The following is an 18,558-nucleotide window of genomic DNA, read 5'->3' as shown; positions in this document are numbered from 1 at the left end:
CTCTGATCGGTTAAAAATGACGAAACAGCCCCTCTAGGGGTGGAAGGGGGGCCCGTGACAGAGAGGTTCACATTCTCACTTGGCGCATAATTTCATAAAGATTACACCCAGGGTGGGAGCTCAGAATAAACTTTTTGGAAAGCACCTTATAACTTTAAAGAACCTGAAAACGATCACAGCTGCTGACTCAGTCTCTACACGTCCGTGAACTAACCTTCAGGAAAACTAGAAATCAGGCAATAAAAAAGACGTTCATCTCAGTGTTATTTATCATGTCCAAAGGGTGGAAAGCAGTGCTGTGTCCACCAACGAGTGATCAGCTTACACATTTCCGGTCTAGTCCTGTGATGAGACACGGTGCCCGTGAGACAGACGCCGTCACAGAGGACAGCAGGGCGTACAACTCCATCTATAGCAAACGCCCAGAACTGGAAACTCTATACAGACCACAAGTAGACCGGCGCTGCCATGGGCTCAGGGTGTGGGGGAGAAACAGCTAAGGTGTACAGGCGCGCTTTTAAAACCCCCAAGCCTCAGATTCCCATCTAGAGGCCAAAGGGCTGAACCCGGACCACAAGTCCTTCCCACCTCTGTCAACTTGTAAAGGGCAGAGCTGAGAGACGGTGGCAGGGGAGGCTTGCTGGAGGAGGCAGCACTCACTGAGCAGAGCCTGGAGTGAGTCCTCTGGCGGAGCTGGGAGGGAGAGGGAGGCAGAGGCTTAGGGGCATGGATTCCTGCACAAAGGCCCTTTCGGATGCTCTCGGTTAAGTCCTTCCGGGGCAGGCAGGTGCCAGGGCCCACGGCAGGACTTAGCTCAGAGCGGCAAGTGCTGTGCTCAGGGTGGCGGAAACTGCGGGGCGGCCCCGCCTCCAAGCTGGCCTCCTCACCTCCAGCACGTGTCCCGTGATGTACTTCTCACAGCCGTCGCAGCGGATCCCGAACTTGGTGTGATAGTCAGCCTCGCAGTAGGGCAGCCCATCCCTGCAACAGAGCCGGCAGTCAGGATGGGCGGGGGCACCCCGAGGACCCCAAGGCCCGACAGTCCTCACCAACGAGAGGGGCTGTGTCCAAGGGGCAGACGCCCACTGCCTCCTACTCGGGATAACAGTGGGCCCTTGGACAGCATGAGCTGAGCACCCCTCAGTCACCCTAGCAGCCCGACGAGAAATACCACAAAGATCGTCCCATTTCACAGGTGGAGAAACCAAGGTACAAGAGCTGGGGCCGCCTGCCCAGGGGTGAGCAAAGGGCTGGCGGAGGGCTCCAGGGAGCCCAAGGAACCAAAGCCGCGTCTGGGAAATAAAAGAAGTTTCCGCAGACGCGATTCTTCATTCCAGTTCGTTCTGTCCAACGCTCAACATCCGGGTGGGGTGTGAAATGGTCTATTTCCTCATTGGGTGGCTTCCTGTTCCTTCTGGGGCATCTTTACAAGCCGACAAGGGGGTCTGACAAAGCTGCCCACGTCGTAGACCAGGACTGGGGCTGACAAGATCCAAGTGGGGCAGGTAGGCCTTAGGACTGACCCTCACTGTCCCCGGGCGTGCCCGGACCTTCCGCTGCTTGGGAAGAAGCTGGGGGACCACACGGCAATGCGTTCACGCTGCCCGAGCGCGGCGGGCCAACTCTGTGTGGGGCGGGGCTTGTGGCTTTGGGGATTACAGACGAGAGGGGAGTCCTGCTGAGCGCTGCTCCTGAGTATTGATCAGGGCAGCTGTGGGCGGGCCGCTCAGACACTGGGCTCCCTGCACCGGGCGGCAAGAACACAGCTGGCCTGCGGGTGTCGAAGGACGGGAATGCAGGCACGGGCCTGAACAGCGTGTGGTTGTAATTATCACGATGAGGTTGACCCAGCGGGGCACGTGGCAGTGATGGGTGTCAGGACAGTGCCAGCGCTCCATGTGGGTGGGGGTGGGTGGGGCTGGGCAGTGGTGACTGGATAGGCTGGCACTCAGATGCCCAGTCCCAGTGGTCACTTAACCTGCCTGGGCCTCAGCTTCCTGTCTGTGAAGCGGGGGTTGTAAGAGCATGGTCTATGTATGATAAGGGGTGACCAGTGCCTGGCACTTGGCACCTAGCCCACCGGTGACTGAGGCCACTGTCATTGCCAACCAGGATGGTGCCCCTGGCCCAGGCCCGGTCCATCAGGAGTCGGATGTGGAGGCGGCTGGCACGGAGGGTGGTGATGGGGGCATCTGGTCCGTCTCCCCCTAGCACTGCTGATGTGTTGCTGTGTCATCACTTTGGTCTTGATTTCTGCTCAGCTGCCAACAGAAGGTAAGGCTTCTCGAGCTGTCAGGAGAAGAAGCTGATGGCACCCTCTTTTCCTCAAACTCGGGACCTTGTCTGGGTCCCATGGATGCTGGCAGGAGTGGACGGACCTGGGGCGGGGTCCCGGTGCTTCTCGCAGTCCCAGTGAGAAAGCAGTCCTTCCTTGCACAGGCGATGGAACACGTCAATTGGGCCCCTAGGGTCCACCTTCAAATGGCCTGACCTCAGGGCCCCAGTCACGGCCCCCCAAAAAGGTTGCGCATGCAGCAAACCCAGGAGGTTCAAAGATAACATCTCCATGGCAACCCCGAGGCCCCTCCTCGAGAGTTCCGGAGGCTGCTAAGTACCACGCACACTGTGTGGGTGAGCTGCTGCACTCAGGGGGCTGGGAAGCAATTTATTTTAAGAGCTCCGTCCCCAAGGCTGCCTCTGCGTGTCACTCACTCCTCCTTACTATGAAACAGGCAGCAGAAACTCACCCAGCCTGACCCAGCCTGGACAGAGGCTCATCTTGGTTTCCCTGGCAACGCTTGATTTTGAGATAACTGTGGGTCCAAACGCATTTGTAAGAAGCGGTACAGAGAAACCCAGAGAGCCTTCCCCAGAGTTCCCCAAAGCTCACACACCTTACAGAATTAGGGGACAAGGTCCACCAGGAAACTGATGCGGGTACACGCAGTGACCGGATTCCCCCGGCGTACACGCACCTCTCATGGACACGTGCACGCGTGTACATATGTGTGCTTCAGTCTCTGCAGTTTTATTGCAGGAATTTTTTTTAACCCAATCAAATCCTGTGATGGTTCTGTTCCCCCAGAGCATCAAGAAGCAGCACAGCCTTTGATAGAAGTTGTCCCAAACGCCCCTGACTGGCAGGAGACAGTCGCTCTGCCCTCAAAGGCGCTGCTCCGCGAGCTCAGTCCACGACCCTTCCTTCCCCTGTGCCGTCGGGAGGCTCTCGTCCCCAGGGTCTCTGGGCATTCGAACGCAGCCCCCTCCTGGCCAACCAGCAGAGGTTCGGCCCCGATCTGCACAAGCTCCCTCCCCACGCACCCCAAACCAGCAAGCCCTGTACCCTGAGCACCCGTCAGGGACCCCGCGGGAGCACCACGGCAGAGGACAGCTGCACCTGGAGCTCCCCAGCCCGTCAGCCGTCCCTGACTGCAGCCTCGGCTGACCCCCACGACGTGCTCCGGGGATCCCGGAGCCAGCGCGGGCGGCAGATTCCATAGGGAGGGCGACCCCAGGGACGGCGCTGGGAGGAGCGCCACAAGGTCAAAGGCAGAGCGCTAACGCCTCGGCTCAACAAACAGAAGTGAACGTCTCTGCACCAGGGAAGCCAGGCTGGAGGCGGGGGAGGGCGAGCGCTTTGGGCCAGACAGGCCACGTCCTGGCGTCCTGGCGGGGCTCGCCTTGCAGACGTGGGGTGGGGGCTGAGAGGCAGAGAGTGCAGGGTGCACACCGGGGAGCCCTGCCCCTTCCAAGCCGGAGGGGGGCCGGCCCCGCCCACTCACTTGCTGATGTACTCCGCATTCAGCTGTTTGCCACAGGTCTTGCACTTGAAACAGCCCAGGTGCCAGTGTTTGTCCAAGGCCACCAGGGACTGGCCGTTCTTGATCTCGGCTCCGCAGCCCCCGCAGCCTGGAAGAAAGAACGGAGCACAGACGTCATCCTTCCGGGCGAGGGGCGAGGGGCGTGGGGCTGGGGAGGGGGGCCCGCCGCGCTGGGACGTCAGGAGCCACGTGGGCAGGGACAGCGGGTGGGACAGAGGGGACCGTCCAGCGTTGAAGGAGGACGCTATTACACGACACCCGATGTGACCATGTGGAAAACAAACCCTGAAGCTCATTCCTGCATGCATTGAGCGCTGACTGCACACAGCTTAGGCCCCGAGCCAGACATACCGGGAAGAACAGATGGAGGCCCTGCCTTCCGGAGATGGGCTTCCAGGCCTCGGCAAGCAGATGTGGACCTGGACAGGGGCCCTTTGCACTGGGGGCTGTCCCCAGAGGGAGGGTCCCTGGGCGGCAGGGTGCCGTGATGGCAGGAGCTCTGGCGGCCCCTCTGCCGTCCTCTGTTGGTGGGTGGACTCTTACCCTAACCGTGCCCCTAAGGAAAGGCGCAGAGACATAGAGGCGGAGGGCCCCAACGCCTGACCTCCAAGCGCTCGCCTGCCAGAATGCACCTTCCAGGAGGGCCTCCAGCCTGGCCTCTGAGCTCCTTCTGTGCCACATCTCGGACGCCAGACACTCTGACCTCCCCCTGCCCTCCGGGTCTGGATCGCAGCCCAGGGTGGAGCCTGGCCCCTGGCAGTGCCTTGGTCCCCAGGTGACTGGTGCCCTCCCACCCTCGGTCAGCAGCCTGCTCTGGGCTCCTGGTCGCCCCCCGCTCTGCCCCTCCAGCCATGCCCATCCCTGATCAAGCCACCCTGGGCCCTCACCTAGTAGGTGACCCTGGCATACACACAGACTGTGCCAGTCTTAACCAGGGCCGTTTTGCTCCCCAGGGCTTTTGGCGACGTCTAGAGCCAGTTCTGACCATCCCAGCTGGGTGGGGAGGGGTGCTCCCGAAGCCTGGAGGCCAGGGATGCTCTGCACACCCTCCAGGGCACAGGTCATCCCTGCAACAATGAATCATCCAGCCCCAAATGTCAACAGTGCCCAAGTCAAGAAAGCCTGCTTGGAGCCTTGGTTTGGGTCTCCCCAAGTGGGCAAAGCAAAGGGGCCTCCTGGACCGTGCCAGACAGACCCGGGAGGAGGCAGACCACTGGCAGTGGCTGGAAACACGGTCCTCGGAACCAGCCTGCCCCTCAAGCTGTGTGACAGTGACCGAGTCACTTCACCTCTCTGTGCCCGCTAAAACACGGACGCACTTCATGGGGACGATAAAGGAACCAGCCTCACTCGGTTGTCAGGGGGTGAAGAGGAGTAACAGAGGCCCGTGGGTTGGAAGATGCATTTGATAGAAGAATAAGCGCGTGTGTACACTGGAGTTACCCCTGCTACTGCTGAGAGGAAGCCCTGGGGAGATTCATGTCTTCTTTCTACCTCCGGCCGCGTCAGTAGCGCACCCTCCCCCAGGGCAGGGTCTGAGGCTCAGGCCAGTGTGCCACCTGCAGCTGCTGGGGGACGTGCCCCTCACTGATCCCCCCTGAATTCGAGGTGCAGTCTCGTTAACAGTGAGCCGTGAACACGGAGGCCAGAGCAAGTGGCAAGGACCGTTGTCATGGAGATGGCAATCATCCTTCTCTAGAAACATCTGGAGCTCAGCATGGGTTCCCACCACTTTGCCAGTGACAGTGGGACCTTGGGTGAGGAATCCAGTTGACAACTGCTGTCAATGAGCTCCCGCTGTCCTTGAGGCAGTGCGCCCCCACAGCCCAGGGCAGAGGTCACTGGGGTAGAGGTCACCTGGAACATGACCAAAGCCCACTGCCCACTCACTCTTGCAACCTGGACCTGGCTCTGCCATCACAGCAGCAGGATGGGCCTGGGCCCCTTCCCCAGTGTGACCTTCTAGAATCTTCCAGTTTCCTTATTTCAAGTGCCCTCTCCTCTGCCAGACCTGGTCACGGGTTCAAGGCCCGGCCCTGTCACTGACAGGGTGCCTGAGACTAAGGACGTGCTGGGGGCCTCTGAGCCCCAGCTGGGACTTGGGGCGAGAGTGGGGTGAAGCCCAGTGTCCCCTCAGATCTATCTGGGTCAGGGAGCTCTGAGTCGAATCAGAGGGTGACCTTTGATGGCAAGGAACCAATTGGGTTCTAATTCTTAAAAGTGCCTGAGAAATTATGGGCTCGACCTGGGATTTTTCCAAGGAACTGGACTGAGTGGGAGGAGCTGTGAGCAGCCGCTGGGAGAGATAAAGCATGTTCAAGTGCATCTGTCTAGTCAAGGCTACAGCTCTTCCAGTGGTCATGTATGGATGTGAGAGTCGGACTATGAAAAACACTGAGCGCCGAAGAATTGATGCCTTTGAACTGTGGTGTTGGAGAAGACTCTTGAGAGTCCCTGGGACTGCAAGGAGATCCACCCAGTCCATCCCAAAGGAAATCAGTCCTGGGTGTTCACTGGAAGGACTGATGTTGAAGCTGAAACTCCAAACACTTTGGCCACCTGATGCGAAGAGCTGACTCATTGGAAAAGACCCTGATGCTGGGAAAGATTGAAGGCGGGAGGAGAAGGGGACGACAGAGGATGAGATGGTTGGATGGCATCACCAACTCAATGGACATGAGTTTGAGTAAGCTCCGGGAGTTGGTGATGGACAGGGAGATCTGGAGTGCTATAGTCCTAGGGTCGCAAAGAGTCGGACATGACCGAACTGAACTGAAGTGCATCCCACCCTCCCCCAGGCCATGACTGCAATGTGGTGGGGGTGGGGCAGGAGGGATGTTGGTTCCGGGCACCCCAGAAGGCAGCCGCTGCACTCCACAAGGCAGCCAGCATGCCCGCTCCTCCCCTGGGACCCGGTTCCCCCCTTATCTTTCCATATTACCCCTCATTGAACCTCACCCCATTTCCAGAAAGGGGGGCTGAGGCTCCGGCCCCATCACCAACCCCTGATCACATGAACAGAGCAATGTCACGTGAGCAGAAGACACAGAGGAGTCCAGGGCCTCTGCCCAGGTGGTGAAGGCCCACTCCACCTGTAGCCCCTCATCAGCACACACCCTGCAGAGGCCCCAGTGCCAGGGCCCCGCCCCCTCCCGCCCCTCTCCCCACCCCCTCCTGCCCCTCTCCACCCACCCCCTGCCTCTAGTGGCCTCCAGGTCCTCTATCTGAGGGGGACCCCAGGTTCAGGGTGTGACCCCATCCTGGCTGGAACCACGGGGGCTCCTCAACGTGGACAGAGCTGCCCCGTCCAAGGCCCCAGATTCCCACCTCCTGGCTGCCCCCACCCCAGGCTGCCCCTCCAGGCCACCACCCACGCCCACTACTGACTCAATGTCCATCCCCAAGGCCCAGAGCGGGGATACCGCTCACCCAGGGCACACAGGTGGTGAGAGGCAGGGTCCATTCCATGCAGCCTGGCCTCAGAGCTGCCTCTCAACTGGCATGGCGCTGGGCCTCTGTGAGCCAAGCCAGGAATGCTCCACACACCCTCCAGGAACACAGGTCACCCCCACAGCAAAGAGTCATCAGGTCCCAAAGGTCAACAGTGCCCAAGTCAAGAAAGCCTGCTTGGAGCCTTGGTTCTGGTCTCCGTACGTGGGCAAAGCAGAGGAGCCTCCCGGACCGTGCCAGGAGGCTGTGACCAGCTGCAACCAGCCACCCGTCCAGAGCTGGAGAGTCAGGGGGCGGCCTGGAAAAGGGGAGCCCGGCTGGAAGCAAAGGGGGCCCTCTGGGAGGACACCCTCTCCCCGGCAGTGGGAGAGGCAGCCCAGGGCGGAGCACGGTGGAGGCTCAGGCAAGAAGGGAGGTGCTGGACACTCAGAGGTGGGGGCGCATCCCTGCCGTGGAAGGCGTGGGCGCCCAGCCAGAAGCAGGGATCCTGTTACCAAGCAACGGGCTCAGGCCAGAGAGCGGGGGAGGGAGGTTCAGGGCCCTGGGACCCAGCGAGACTCCCACTGGAGGAGCTGGTCACTCTCACTTCCCCAGGAAGGCAGCCCGCAAAGGGGGCCACCTGCAGCCTGGGCAGGAAGGACGGGGCAGGAAGGACGGGGCAGGAAGGACGGGGCAGGAAGGACGGGGCAGGAAGGACGGGGGGCAGGAAGGTCGGGGGCAGGAAGGACGGGGGCAGGAAGGACGGGGGGGCAGGAAGGATGGGGCAGGAAGGATGGGGCAGGAAGGACGGGGCAGGAAGGATGGGGCAGGACGGAAGGGGGGGCAGGAAGGACGGGGCAGGAAGGACGGGGGGAGCAGGAAGGATGGGGGCAGGAAGGACGGGGGGGGGCAGGAAGGATGGGGCAGGAAGGACGGGGCAGGAAGGATGGGGCAGGAAGGACGGGGCAGGAAGGACGGGGGGCAGGAAGGTCGGGGGCAGGAAGGACGGGGGGGGCAGGAAGGACGGGGGGCAGGAAGGACGGGGGGGCAGGAAGGATGGGGCAGGAAGGATGGGGGCAGGAAGGACGGGGGCAGGAAGGACGGGGGCAGGAAGGACGGGGGGCAGGAAGGACGGGGGGGAGGAAGGACGGGGCAGGAAGGACGGGGGGGAGGAAGGACGGGGGGGCAGGAAGGACGGGGGGGGCAGGAAGGATGGGGCAGGAAGGACGGGGCAGGAAGGACGGGGGGCAGGAAGGTCGGGGGCAGGAAGGACGGGGGCAGGAAGGACGGGGGCAGGAAGGATGGGGGGGCAGGAAGGACGGGGGCAGGAAGGATGGGGGCAGGAAGGACGGGGGCAGGAAGGACGGGGGGCAGGAAGGACGGGGGGGAGGAAGGACGGGGCAGGAAGGACGGGGGGGAGGAAGGACGGGGGGGCAGGAAGGATGGGGGGGCAGGAAGGACGGGGCAGGAAGGACGGGGGCAGGAAGGATGGGGGGGCAGGAAGGATGGGGCAGGAAGGATGGGGCAGGAAGGATGGGGGCAGGAAGGATGGGGGCAGGAAGGATGGGGCAGGAAGGACGGGGGGGAGGAAGGATGAGGCAGGAAGGACGGGGGGCAGGAAGGACGGGGGGGAGGAAGGACGGGGGGGCAGGAAGGACGGGGGGGAGGAAGGACGGGGGGGCAGGAAGGATGGGGGCAGGAAGGACAGGGGGCAGGAAGGACAGGGGGGGGAGGAAGGACGGGGGGGCAGGAAGGACGGGGGGCAGGAAGGACGGGGGCAGGAAGGACGGGGGGGAGGAAGGACGGGGGCAGGAAGGACGGGGGGCAGGAAGGACAGGGGGGGAGGAAGGACGGGGGGGGAGGAAGGACGGGGGGGCAGGAAGGACGGGGGGGGAGGAAGGACGGGGGGGGCAGGAAGGACGGGGGGGGCAGGAAGGACGGGGGGGCAGGAAGGACGGGGGGGGCAGGAAGGACGGGGGGGCAGGAAGGACGGGGGGGCAGGAAGGACGGGGGGGAGGAAGGACGGGGGGGAGGAAGGACGGGGGGGAGGAAGGACGGGGGGCAGGAAGGACGGGGGGGAGGAAGGACGGGGAGGGCAGGAAGGACGGGGGGGAGGAAGGACGGGGGGGAGGAAGGACGGGGGGGAGGAAGGACGGGGGGCAGGAAGGACGGGGGGGAGGAGGAAGGACGGGGGGGAGGAAGGACGGGGGGCAGGAAGGACGGGGGGGGAGGAAGGACGGGGGGGCAGGAAGGACGGGGGGGCAGGAAGGACGGGGGGGCAGGAAGGACGGGGGGGAGGAAGGACGGGGGGGAGGAAGGACGGGGGGGAGGAAGGACGGGGGGGGCAGGAAGGACGGGGGGGGCAGGAAGGACGGGGGGGAGGAAGGACGGGGGGGAGGAAGGACGGGGGGGAGGAAGGACGGGGGGGAGGAAGGACGGGGGGCAGGAAGGACGGGGGGGAGGAAGGACGGGGGGGAGGAAGGACGGGGGCAGGAAGGACGGGGGGGGCGGGAAGGACGGGGGGGGCGGGAAGGACGGGGGGGGCGGGAAGGACGGGGGGGCGGGAAGGACGGGGGGGCGGGAAGGACGGGGCGCGGGAAGGACGGGGGGCGGGAAGGACGGGGGGGCGGGAAGGACGGGGGGGCGGGAAGGACGGGGGGCGGGAAGGACAGGGGGCGGGAAGGACAGGGGGGGGGAAGGACAGGGGGGGGGAAGGATGGGGGCAGGAAGGATGGGGGGGGAAGGATGGGGCGGGAAGGATGGGGGGGGAAGGATGGGGGCGGGAAGGATGGGGGGGGAAGGATGGGGCGGGAAGGATGGGGCGGGAAGGATGGGGGCGGGAAGGATGGGGCGGGAAGGACGGGGGGGCAGGAAGGACGGGGGGGGCAGGAAGGACAGGGGGCAGGAAGGACGGGGGCAGGAAGGACAGGGGCAGGAAGGACGGGGGGGGCAGGAAGGATGGGGGGGCAGGAAGTGTTGTGGGGCAGGACGGATGGGGGACCTGAAGGGTTGGGTCATCCCCCAGGGTCCCCCCCACCCCACCGCCACCCGCTGCAGGGCAGAACGCGCAGCTCAGGCTCACACTCCCAGTGCCCCCAACCCACGTGGGCGCTCCGCCCCTCAGTAGCCATCTCTGCCCCCTGCTGCCTCCAGGATGCAGCTGGAGCCCCTGGCATGGCTTTGCCAGCTGGTTGTGGTCTCTCTGGTGTCACTTCTGCTCCCTGCCCCCACACAGTGCCCCTTGTCCACTCACATGGAGGTAGAAGCTGCCCCCAGCTCATGCAGTGCCCTCACCTCGATGCCCACTTTCTGAAGCCTGTGCTTCAAGGTTCAGATCAAACGGCATCTCAGAAAGCCTCTGTTCACAGCAGAGCAGGCTCCCCTCTTTGGAGTTTAAAGGGCTTGGCTCCAACCTCAGCCCCACCTGCCCCTCGCTGGACACTGCGCACCCCGCACATCCGCCCTCCCCACCAGGCACAGGGCATGTATGCTCCTGGAGAAGGAGGGAGGAACCCCTGCCTCCGGGCTGCTCTGGGGACAAAAGGAGGCAGGAGCTGGGATGCGGAGATGTCCACACGGAAGCCAAGAGCTGGTGATGGATGTTCAGTGCTTTCTAGGCACAAAAATGAAGCTGAAGCTCCAATACTTTGGCCACCTGATGCGAAGAGCCGACTCACTGGAAAAGACCCTGATTCTGGGAAAGACTGAAGGCAGGAGGAGAAAAGGGCAGCAGAGATGAGACGGTTGGATGGCATCACCGACTCGATGGACATGAGTTTGAGTGAACTCTGGGAGACAGTGAAGGACAGGGAGGCCTGGCGTGCTGAAGTCTGTGGGGTCTCAGAGAGTCAGACACGACTGAGCGACTGAACAACCATAAGACACAAAAGTGGTTCTAAGTGGCAGATCATCACCGTGGACTGGGAGGAGGGGTAGCTTATATTAGTAGACCATCTGGGGGTCAGGAGAGCATTTGTTTTTGAAAACACAAATTTGATATTTTAAAATAAATTTCCATTTGGAGAGGGCAGCCTTTCTGCCCATGGCGTTTTTTAAAAATCTCAAAAAGAAGTCTCAGACAGTGAGTCTGTGGTTGGACAGGTTTCCCTTTTCACTCTGGCTGCCAGGATGCTCTGGACAGACTGTTCAAACTAAACCCTGCCTTTCTGAATTATGCTCTAGCTTTTTTTTTTTTTTGCTATTTCAGATTAAATGATAATAGGATTGTTTGTTGGAGCACATCCTCAAATTCTTTAATCAATCCAGACCTCAGTTGCAGAGAAATTTGTGAATGGAGACCTCTCCCAGCAGACCCCAAAGCCACAGCCTCACCAGTGGGGCCTGCTGTGAGCTTGCCTTCCTGGGGGTGAAGGCTTCACCTCACTTATCTGAGAAAATCCTTACCAGCCCCTGAAGCCAACATTTATCTCCTAGGAGGACATGCAGTCTTCTCGCAGATTTCAGTGTCAGGGACAAGGTGGGCACGTGGGGAGGGGACGGTGAGCAAGGAGCTGGCTCTGGGGGTCAGTAGAAACCCCTCCTCTGTTCCAGGACATATGGCCCTGGCCCTGGTGACACCACAGCAACCCTGCACGCAGGGTGGGCTCTGAACACCCCGTTTCTGCAGTGGGAAGTCGTGGGAGCCGTCCCAGAGCGCTGGGCTCCTTCCCCACCCCTCTGTCCCATCTTTGGCCCCAGAACAGCCACCCAGGCAGGGAGGCCAGCGCCTCTCTGCCCCAGTCCACAGGCTCCTGACAATCCCCTTCTCCATTCAGAAGCATGTATTGAGCACCCAGTGCAGACACGCCTTGGCTCAGCTCCCAGGGGATGGAGCAGTTATCAGAGAGCCACAGACCACAGGAGCCCAAAGCTTGCTGCTCTCCTCCTGGTCCTCGCACGGGCTTCTGGGTGGTGTGGAGTGAACTGTGGGGAGCTGACCCACGGACGGAGAGGGCCGGAAGGAGGCCGGAAGGCTTCCTGGAGGAGGTGGCCTAGAGCCGGGCTGAAAGCAGACGTGCACATGGTGGGCGGGGGGTGGGGGCGTCACGGGCTGAGCCAAGGCTTGGAGGCGGGAGGGCCCCAGAGGCCCCTGGCCCCGGTTCCCTTCGGTATGTTTAACCGCAGTTATCCGTTTCCACTGCTTCCGCTCTGGGTCCCGGGGTGGTTAGGCCCCCTCCCACCCCGCCTCGCCCACTTACTCCAGAGGCCCTGGCACAGGGGCACGCTGCTGCCCGCTGACTTGGGCAGGGAGCACTTCTGGCACATGCATTCCTTGCCGTTGAAGGTCACTCGGTCCCCCGGCGGGAAGGGCGACCTGAAACAAGGCAGCGCGTTACCAGCCAGGATCTGCCCCCACCTGGCTCTTCTCCTGGGGGAGCACCACCCTGGACGCCACGCGCCACCTCCCCCGGGGACCAGGCCCGGGACGCAGGGCCTCCCCCTGCAGGCGCCGCCGCGGCCCCTCCGGGCGATCTCAGACTGGTCACTGGACCACCTGGCCGCGGTCTCCTCATCACACCAGCAGGCAGAACCGCAGGGTCGTGTGGAGGGCCGGTGGGGGCCAGCCGGCGCTTACACACCGTGGCAAGCCACTGATCCTCCGGGCAGTCTAGGCTGTGGCCTCCCGCATCCGACCCCGCCTCCTCTGACCACGCGGGACGCTGCTCACTTCAGCACTCAAGGCAACAGCACCATTTAGTGAGCACCTGCTGCTGCCAGGCCGGGTTCCATGACAGACTCCTTAGTTCCTGCCTCCTCTAACAGCTGCTTAACATGCTTGTCCACGTGGGTCTTCATGTTCCTCTATCCGCGAGAAAACTGAAGTTTGGAGAAGGCAGTTAACTCTGCCAAGGACACACAGCTGCTGCCTTTCAGAAGCAGACTCAAACCTAGGCCTGTCTGGCTCCAGCGCTGCGTGGTTTGCCTTCCTGCCTGGGTCCCGCAGAAAGCTCGGCCACTAGGAGCGTGCAAGACGGCACGTTGGGTCCCGTCTTTATTTTAAAGTTCGGGATTTTGTTCATCGTGGTCCAGGATCCAAAGGCAGCTCTACACAATTCCCCCACTCTTGTTCTGCACAGCCCTCTCCCCTCGGCCACGCTGGTCTGTCTCTCGTATCACTGTCTCCTGACCCAGGGAGGACGCCACGTCCTCCTTGGCTCAAGAAACAGCCTGCGGTGGAATCTGGGTGGTCACCGGGGTCCCAGCATTTGTCTCCTCTGTTAGTTCTGGGCTGACTGTGCCCTAGTACCTCCTGTTTTCTCTACTTTTTGGTTTATTTTCTAGTTATTTATAGTGGCTGGATAAGTCCAGGCCTGGTGACTCCAGAACCACAAAGCTGTCAGCTGTTATTTTTAAAAGGGTGGATCACAGAGGTGACCCTTCAAAGCCACAGTGATTATGTCTCTAAGCTACGCACGGAGAAATCAAACATGCAGATCACCCTCGGGGAAACGACCCAGGCAGGCTGCCGTGACACACAGTGACCCTCTGTTAGAAACGCCCTTGGTCATCCTGGCTTCCTGGCTCAGCACCGTCCCCCGCTTCACAAAGCTCCCATTTCTGTCTGGAGCAGAGGCCGTAACTACAGAAAATGGCTTCAGGAACAGCACTCAAAAAAGTCCCCTTTCAGCCGGGTGGGGTGAGGCAGAGAACAGAGGGGAAACAAACCTGGAGGTTTTCAGTCTTTGTTTTCTAGAAATGGAACCTCCCCCGGGAACCATGTATCTGGGGCTGCACGTGGGGGCGGGGGAGGGAAGGAGGAGGAGGAGGAGAAGGAGGAGGGAGAGAAAGAGGAGGGAGGGAAGGAGGAGGGAGGGAAGGAAAAGGGAGGAGGGAGGAGGGAGGAAAGGAAAAGGGAGGAGGAGGATGGGGAGGAGGAGGATGGGGAGGAGGATGGGGGAGGAGGATGGGGGAGGAGGAGGGGAGGAGGATGGGGAGGAGGAGGAGGGGGAGGAGGATGGGAGGAGGAGGAGGGGGAGGAGGATGGGGAGGAGGAGGATGGGGAGGAGGAGGGGGTAGGAGGGGGCGGAGTAGGGAAGAGGGAGAAAGGAGGAAGGAAAGGAAAAGGGAGGAGGGAGGAGGAAAGGAAAAGGGAGGAGGAGGAGGGGGAGGAGGAGGGGGAGGAGGAGGGGGAGGAGGAGGGGGAGGAGGAGGAGGGGGAGGAGGGGGAGGAGGAGGGGGAGGAGGAGGAGGAGGAGGGGGAGGAGGAGGAGGGAGAGGGAGGAAGGAGGGAGAAAAGGAAAAGGGAGGAGGGAGGAGGAGGGAGGAAGGAAGGAAGAGGTAGGAAAGGAGGAGGGAGGGGGAAGGAGGAGGGAGAGGAGGAGGAGGGGAGAAGGAGGAGGGAGAGAAGGAAGAGGGAGAGGAGGAGGGAGGAAAAGAAAAGGGAGGACGGAGAGGGCAGGGAGGAGAGGAAGAAGGAGGAGGAAGGAGAGAGGAAAGGAGGGAGGAGGGGGAGAAGGAGAAGGGAGGAGAGGAAAAAGGAGGAGGAAGGGAGACGGGAGGGGGGAGAAGGGAGGAGGGAGGAAGAATGAAAGGAAAAGGGAGGAGGGAGAGGGGAGGGAGGAAAGGAGGAGGGAAGAAAGGAGGAGGGAAGAGGAAAGGAGGAGAGAGGGAAGGAGGAAGGAAGAGGGGGGAGGAGGGAGGGAAGGAGGAGGGGGGAGGGAAGAGGGAAGGGGGAGGAGGGAGGCAGGCCCCCGCTCACCGGCAGACAGCGCACACGAAGCAGTCCGGGTGGTAGGTCTTGCCCAGAGCCGACACCACCTCGCCCTCGATGAAGCGGTCGCAGCTGAAGCAGCGGGTCCCGTACAGCCTCTGGTAGTCCTGCGTGCAGATGTACTCGCCCTGCCGCACGAAGAAGCCGCCCTCGGCCAGGTCACAGCCGCATGCTGGGGACACACACGCGGAGCGGAGTGAGCAGGTGGCCACTGGCTCCCAGGTCCTGACGGGCCACACACGAGCCTCGGGGGGAACTCGGGCTGGCTCGCTGGGTACCTGGGACACCGGGCTCCAGGCTCAGACTCCAGCTGTGGCCCCTCAGCATGGAGTCGAGTGGACCTCCTTGTGGAGGCCTCTAGAAAGGGACAGCGGCCCAGGAAGAGAACGGGGCCATGCTGGGGGGCCAGTCTGGGGTCTCCCCGCCTCCTTGAGCCGCCAGCCCCTCCAGCTGTGCAGTCCCAGCACAGAAATACCAGATGGGGGAGGTGGTCCCAGGTACCTGGGCACCTACGATGTGCTAGGCCCTGTTCTGGATGGGAAGATTCCATAAGGACACATGATCACCCCCAGACCACAGTGAGGCTTCCTGACTCCCCGCATGTCTCCCCCAGTGTGGATGAGGCCAGACCCCCTGCAGGAGGGAGACAGGCCGGGCACACAGGCACTGACCCTGACACACACCTCCTGCCCTGGGAGGACTGGGGAGACCCGCGGGGTGGGGAGGGGGCGCCTTCCCCCAGGACAGGCCCCGGGGCACATGGGAGCCAGGCTTGGTTCCTGAGGCAGCAGCCTTCATGTCCCTCCCTGCGGGGGACCAGCCTGCCATCTGGTCCGTCTGGGGTCTTCAAGCGTCGCAGCCCCTAAGCCAGGGTCTTAAAACACTCTGCAGTCCGCCTTCGAATCAACGCGTAAACGTTTTCATCAAAAATTAACTGAGGGAACGTCCCTGGTGGCCCAGCGGCTGAGACTCAGTGCTCCCAGAGCAAGGGGACTGGGTCTGCGCCCTGCTCAGGGAACTAGACCCCACACCCCACAGCTAAGAGTTCACACACTGCAACAGCCAAATACATACAAATGTTTAGAGATTAACTGATTGCAGACGATATCATTTCTGGGAAAGTCTAAGAATGGGCAACTTTAACTAGTCGATTGGAGATGCCAAAGCAAGACCATGGACCTCTGTTTAAAATCCCAGAGCCAGGCTCTGAGTAAAAGCAGGCTTTTCACCTCATCCTCCTTCTGCCTAGAAAGCCAATTTCCATCCCTCCCCCTACCCACAGAACCATCTGTAAGAGGGGTGTTTCTGAGATGGAAAACGCCAATGGTTCCACAACAAAAACCCCACAGTCCCCGTGGAACTCGATTTATTAGAAATTTCTTATGGACATGCTGTGTGCGTGCCTGCTAAGTCATTTTAGTCGTGTCTGACTCTTTGCGACCCCATGGACTATAGCCCGCCAGGCTTCTCTGTCCATGGGATTCTCCAGGCAAGAATACTGGAGTGGGTTGCCATGCCCTCCTCCAGGGGGTCTTCCCGACCCAGGGATCAAACCTGCATCTCTTTGTGTCTCCTGCATTGGCAGGCAGGTTCTTTACCACTAGCACCACCTGGGAAACCCTTCCTTATGGTCAGTTCAGTTCAGTTGCTCAGTCCTGTCCAACTCTTTGTGACCCCATGGACTGCAGCATGCCAGACTTCCCTATGTATCACCAACTCCCGGAGCTTGCTCAAACTCATGTCCATTGAGTCAGTGATGCCATCCAACCATCTCATCCTCTGTCATCCCCTTCTCCTCCCACCTTCAGTCTATTCCCAGCATCAGGGTCTTTTCAAATGAATCAGTTCTTCGCATCAGGTGGCCAAAGTATTGGAGTTTCAGCTTCAGCATCAGTCCTTCCAGTGAACACCCAGGACTGATCTCCTTTAGGATGGACTGGTTGGATCTCCTTGCAGTCCAAGGGACTCTCAAGAATCTTCTCTAACACCACAGTTCAAAAGCATCAGTTCTTTGGCGCTCAGCTTTCTTTATGGTCCAACTCTCACATCCATACATGACCACTGGGGAAACCATAGCCTTGACTAGACGGACCTTTGTCAGCAAAGTTCCGTCCCTGCTTTTTAATATGCTGTCTAGGTTCTTATGGTCACAAGGCTGTAAATATCTAATAGCTTATTCTGGATGGGGTTGTTATTACAGCTACTGGTACAAAGTAGTACTAGTGCTAAAACTAGTTACTAGTAAAAATTACAAGTACAAAGCTATCAGAACAACACATATGATGGGGCCCCCCTGGGGGTCCAGTGGTAAAGAATCCACCTGCCAATGTAGGGGACATGCGTTCCGTCCCGCGAAAATTCTGCACGCCGCGGGGCAGCTGGGCCCGTGTGCCACAGCTACTGAGCCTGAGGGCTGCAGGTACTGAAGGCTGCGCTCCCTAAAGCCGGCGCTCCACAGCAAGAGAACCACCGCCATGAGAAGCTCACACACCGCAGCTAGCCCCGCCCGCCACAACTAGAGAAGAGCCGCACGGTAACGAAGACCCACACAGCCAAGATAAACACAGAAAATCAGAACGCAACACATATGTTGTTATTACACGGAGGTTATCACTACCCGGAGAGGGTAAGAGTCTTCGGCAGTGCAAGTCTTGATGACACGGATGGTGGCGGGGGAGAGGAGCTCCTGGGGTCTGATGGGGAGCCCCGACCTCTGAATACGCCCTGTTTGGTGCCCTGCAGGTTCAGCAGGTGAGGGCAGTCGGGCAGCCTCCCTTCACCGCAGGTGGCTCCTCAGGCTGGTCGGTTCGGGAAGAGCTCTCCGGGAATCGGAATCTCCAGAGGGTCTCAGGGTCCCCGGGGCCGGGTTCTGCTCGGCCCGGTCAGCAGCGCCTTTCAGCACATGGACTGGTCAGTGCCCACGGCACACCCTCCCACGGTGACCTGGGGGCTCCAGTGGCCCTGCTGGGAGAGACCCTCTCAGCTCAGCCCCCAGACCCACGCAGGCCGAGGCGGTGGGCCTCTCCTGGGTCTCCCCGTCCCGCATCCCCTCGCCCAGAGCACAGGGCTGCATGTACCATTCCATGTTCACAGCCGCCCACAGGCTTGGAAATCCTTCCTTCCACGTCTCCAAGGAGCGGCTGGCTCTTTGGACACAAAGCTGAGCTGCTGAGAGCCGGGACGCCGGGGCTGCCCGGGTGATGCAGGCTCGCCCCGTGCACCGTGCTGTGTGCCCCTCGGCAGGTCCCTGACCTCTCTGGGCCCCGCGTCCTCGGCTGGGTCTGCTGAGCTGGGAGGACAGCAGTGCGCAGGGCATCCTACGAGCGCGCGTGACGTGAGCCCCAAGTCGTGCGGGGACACCGTCCAGGTCATTGTTGGACTGACGTCACTCACCCGGGAGGTCGGAGACCAGCACTCGGTTCCGGATCTGCCCCCCTCCCGGGCGAGAGCGAGGCCCCTTTGTTCAGTCAGCACCGGTGCACCCTGCAGCTGCACCCCGACTTGGGAGGAACAAGCCCCCCGGGGTCTGTGCAGGAGAACTGCTGTCTTCTGCAGACACTGCCTGCAGCGATTCAGCCCCGAGTGACAGCTGGCTCC

General features: G+C 61.4%; 1 protein-coding gene across 22 annotated transcripts in view; it reads right to left on the bottom strand.

Moving 5' to 3' along the window:
* The window catches only part of ABLIM2 (actin binding LIM protein family member 2), a 160,021-nt gene that overhangs the window by 86,615 nt on the left and 54,848 nt on the right, over positions 1-18,558 (bottom strand). For all 22 annotated transcript variants that reach the window (XM_070462467.1, XM_020894509.2, XM_070462468.1 and 19 more), the window contains exons 3-6: positions 14,950-15,133; positions 12,449-12,564; positions 3,783-3,909; positions 888-981 (exon numbers count right to left, since the gene is read on the bottom strand). In XM_070462467.1, coding sequence (XP_070318568.1) covers positions 888-981; positions 3,783-3,909; positions 12,449-12,564; positions 14,950-15,133 — 521 coding nt within the window. The remainder of the gene's footprint in view (positions 1-887; positions 982-3,782; positions 3,910-12,448; positions 12,565-14,949; positions 15,134-18,558) is intronic.

The sequence above is a fragment of the Odocoileus virginianus genome, unplaced genomic scaffold (genome assembly GCF_023699985.2).
Source record: "Odocoileus virginianus isolate 20LAN1187 ecotype Illinois unplaced genomic scaffold, Ovbor_1.2 Unplaced_Scaffold_5, whole genome shotgun sequence".
Taxonomy (NCBI): Eukaryota; Metazoa; Chordata; class Mammalia; order Artiodactyla; family Cervidae; genus Odocoileus; species Odocoileus virginianus.
Note: the sequence above shows the minus strand (reverse complement) of the source record. Positions and strands in the feature narration are given on the sequence as shown.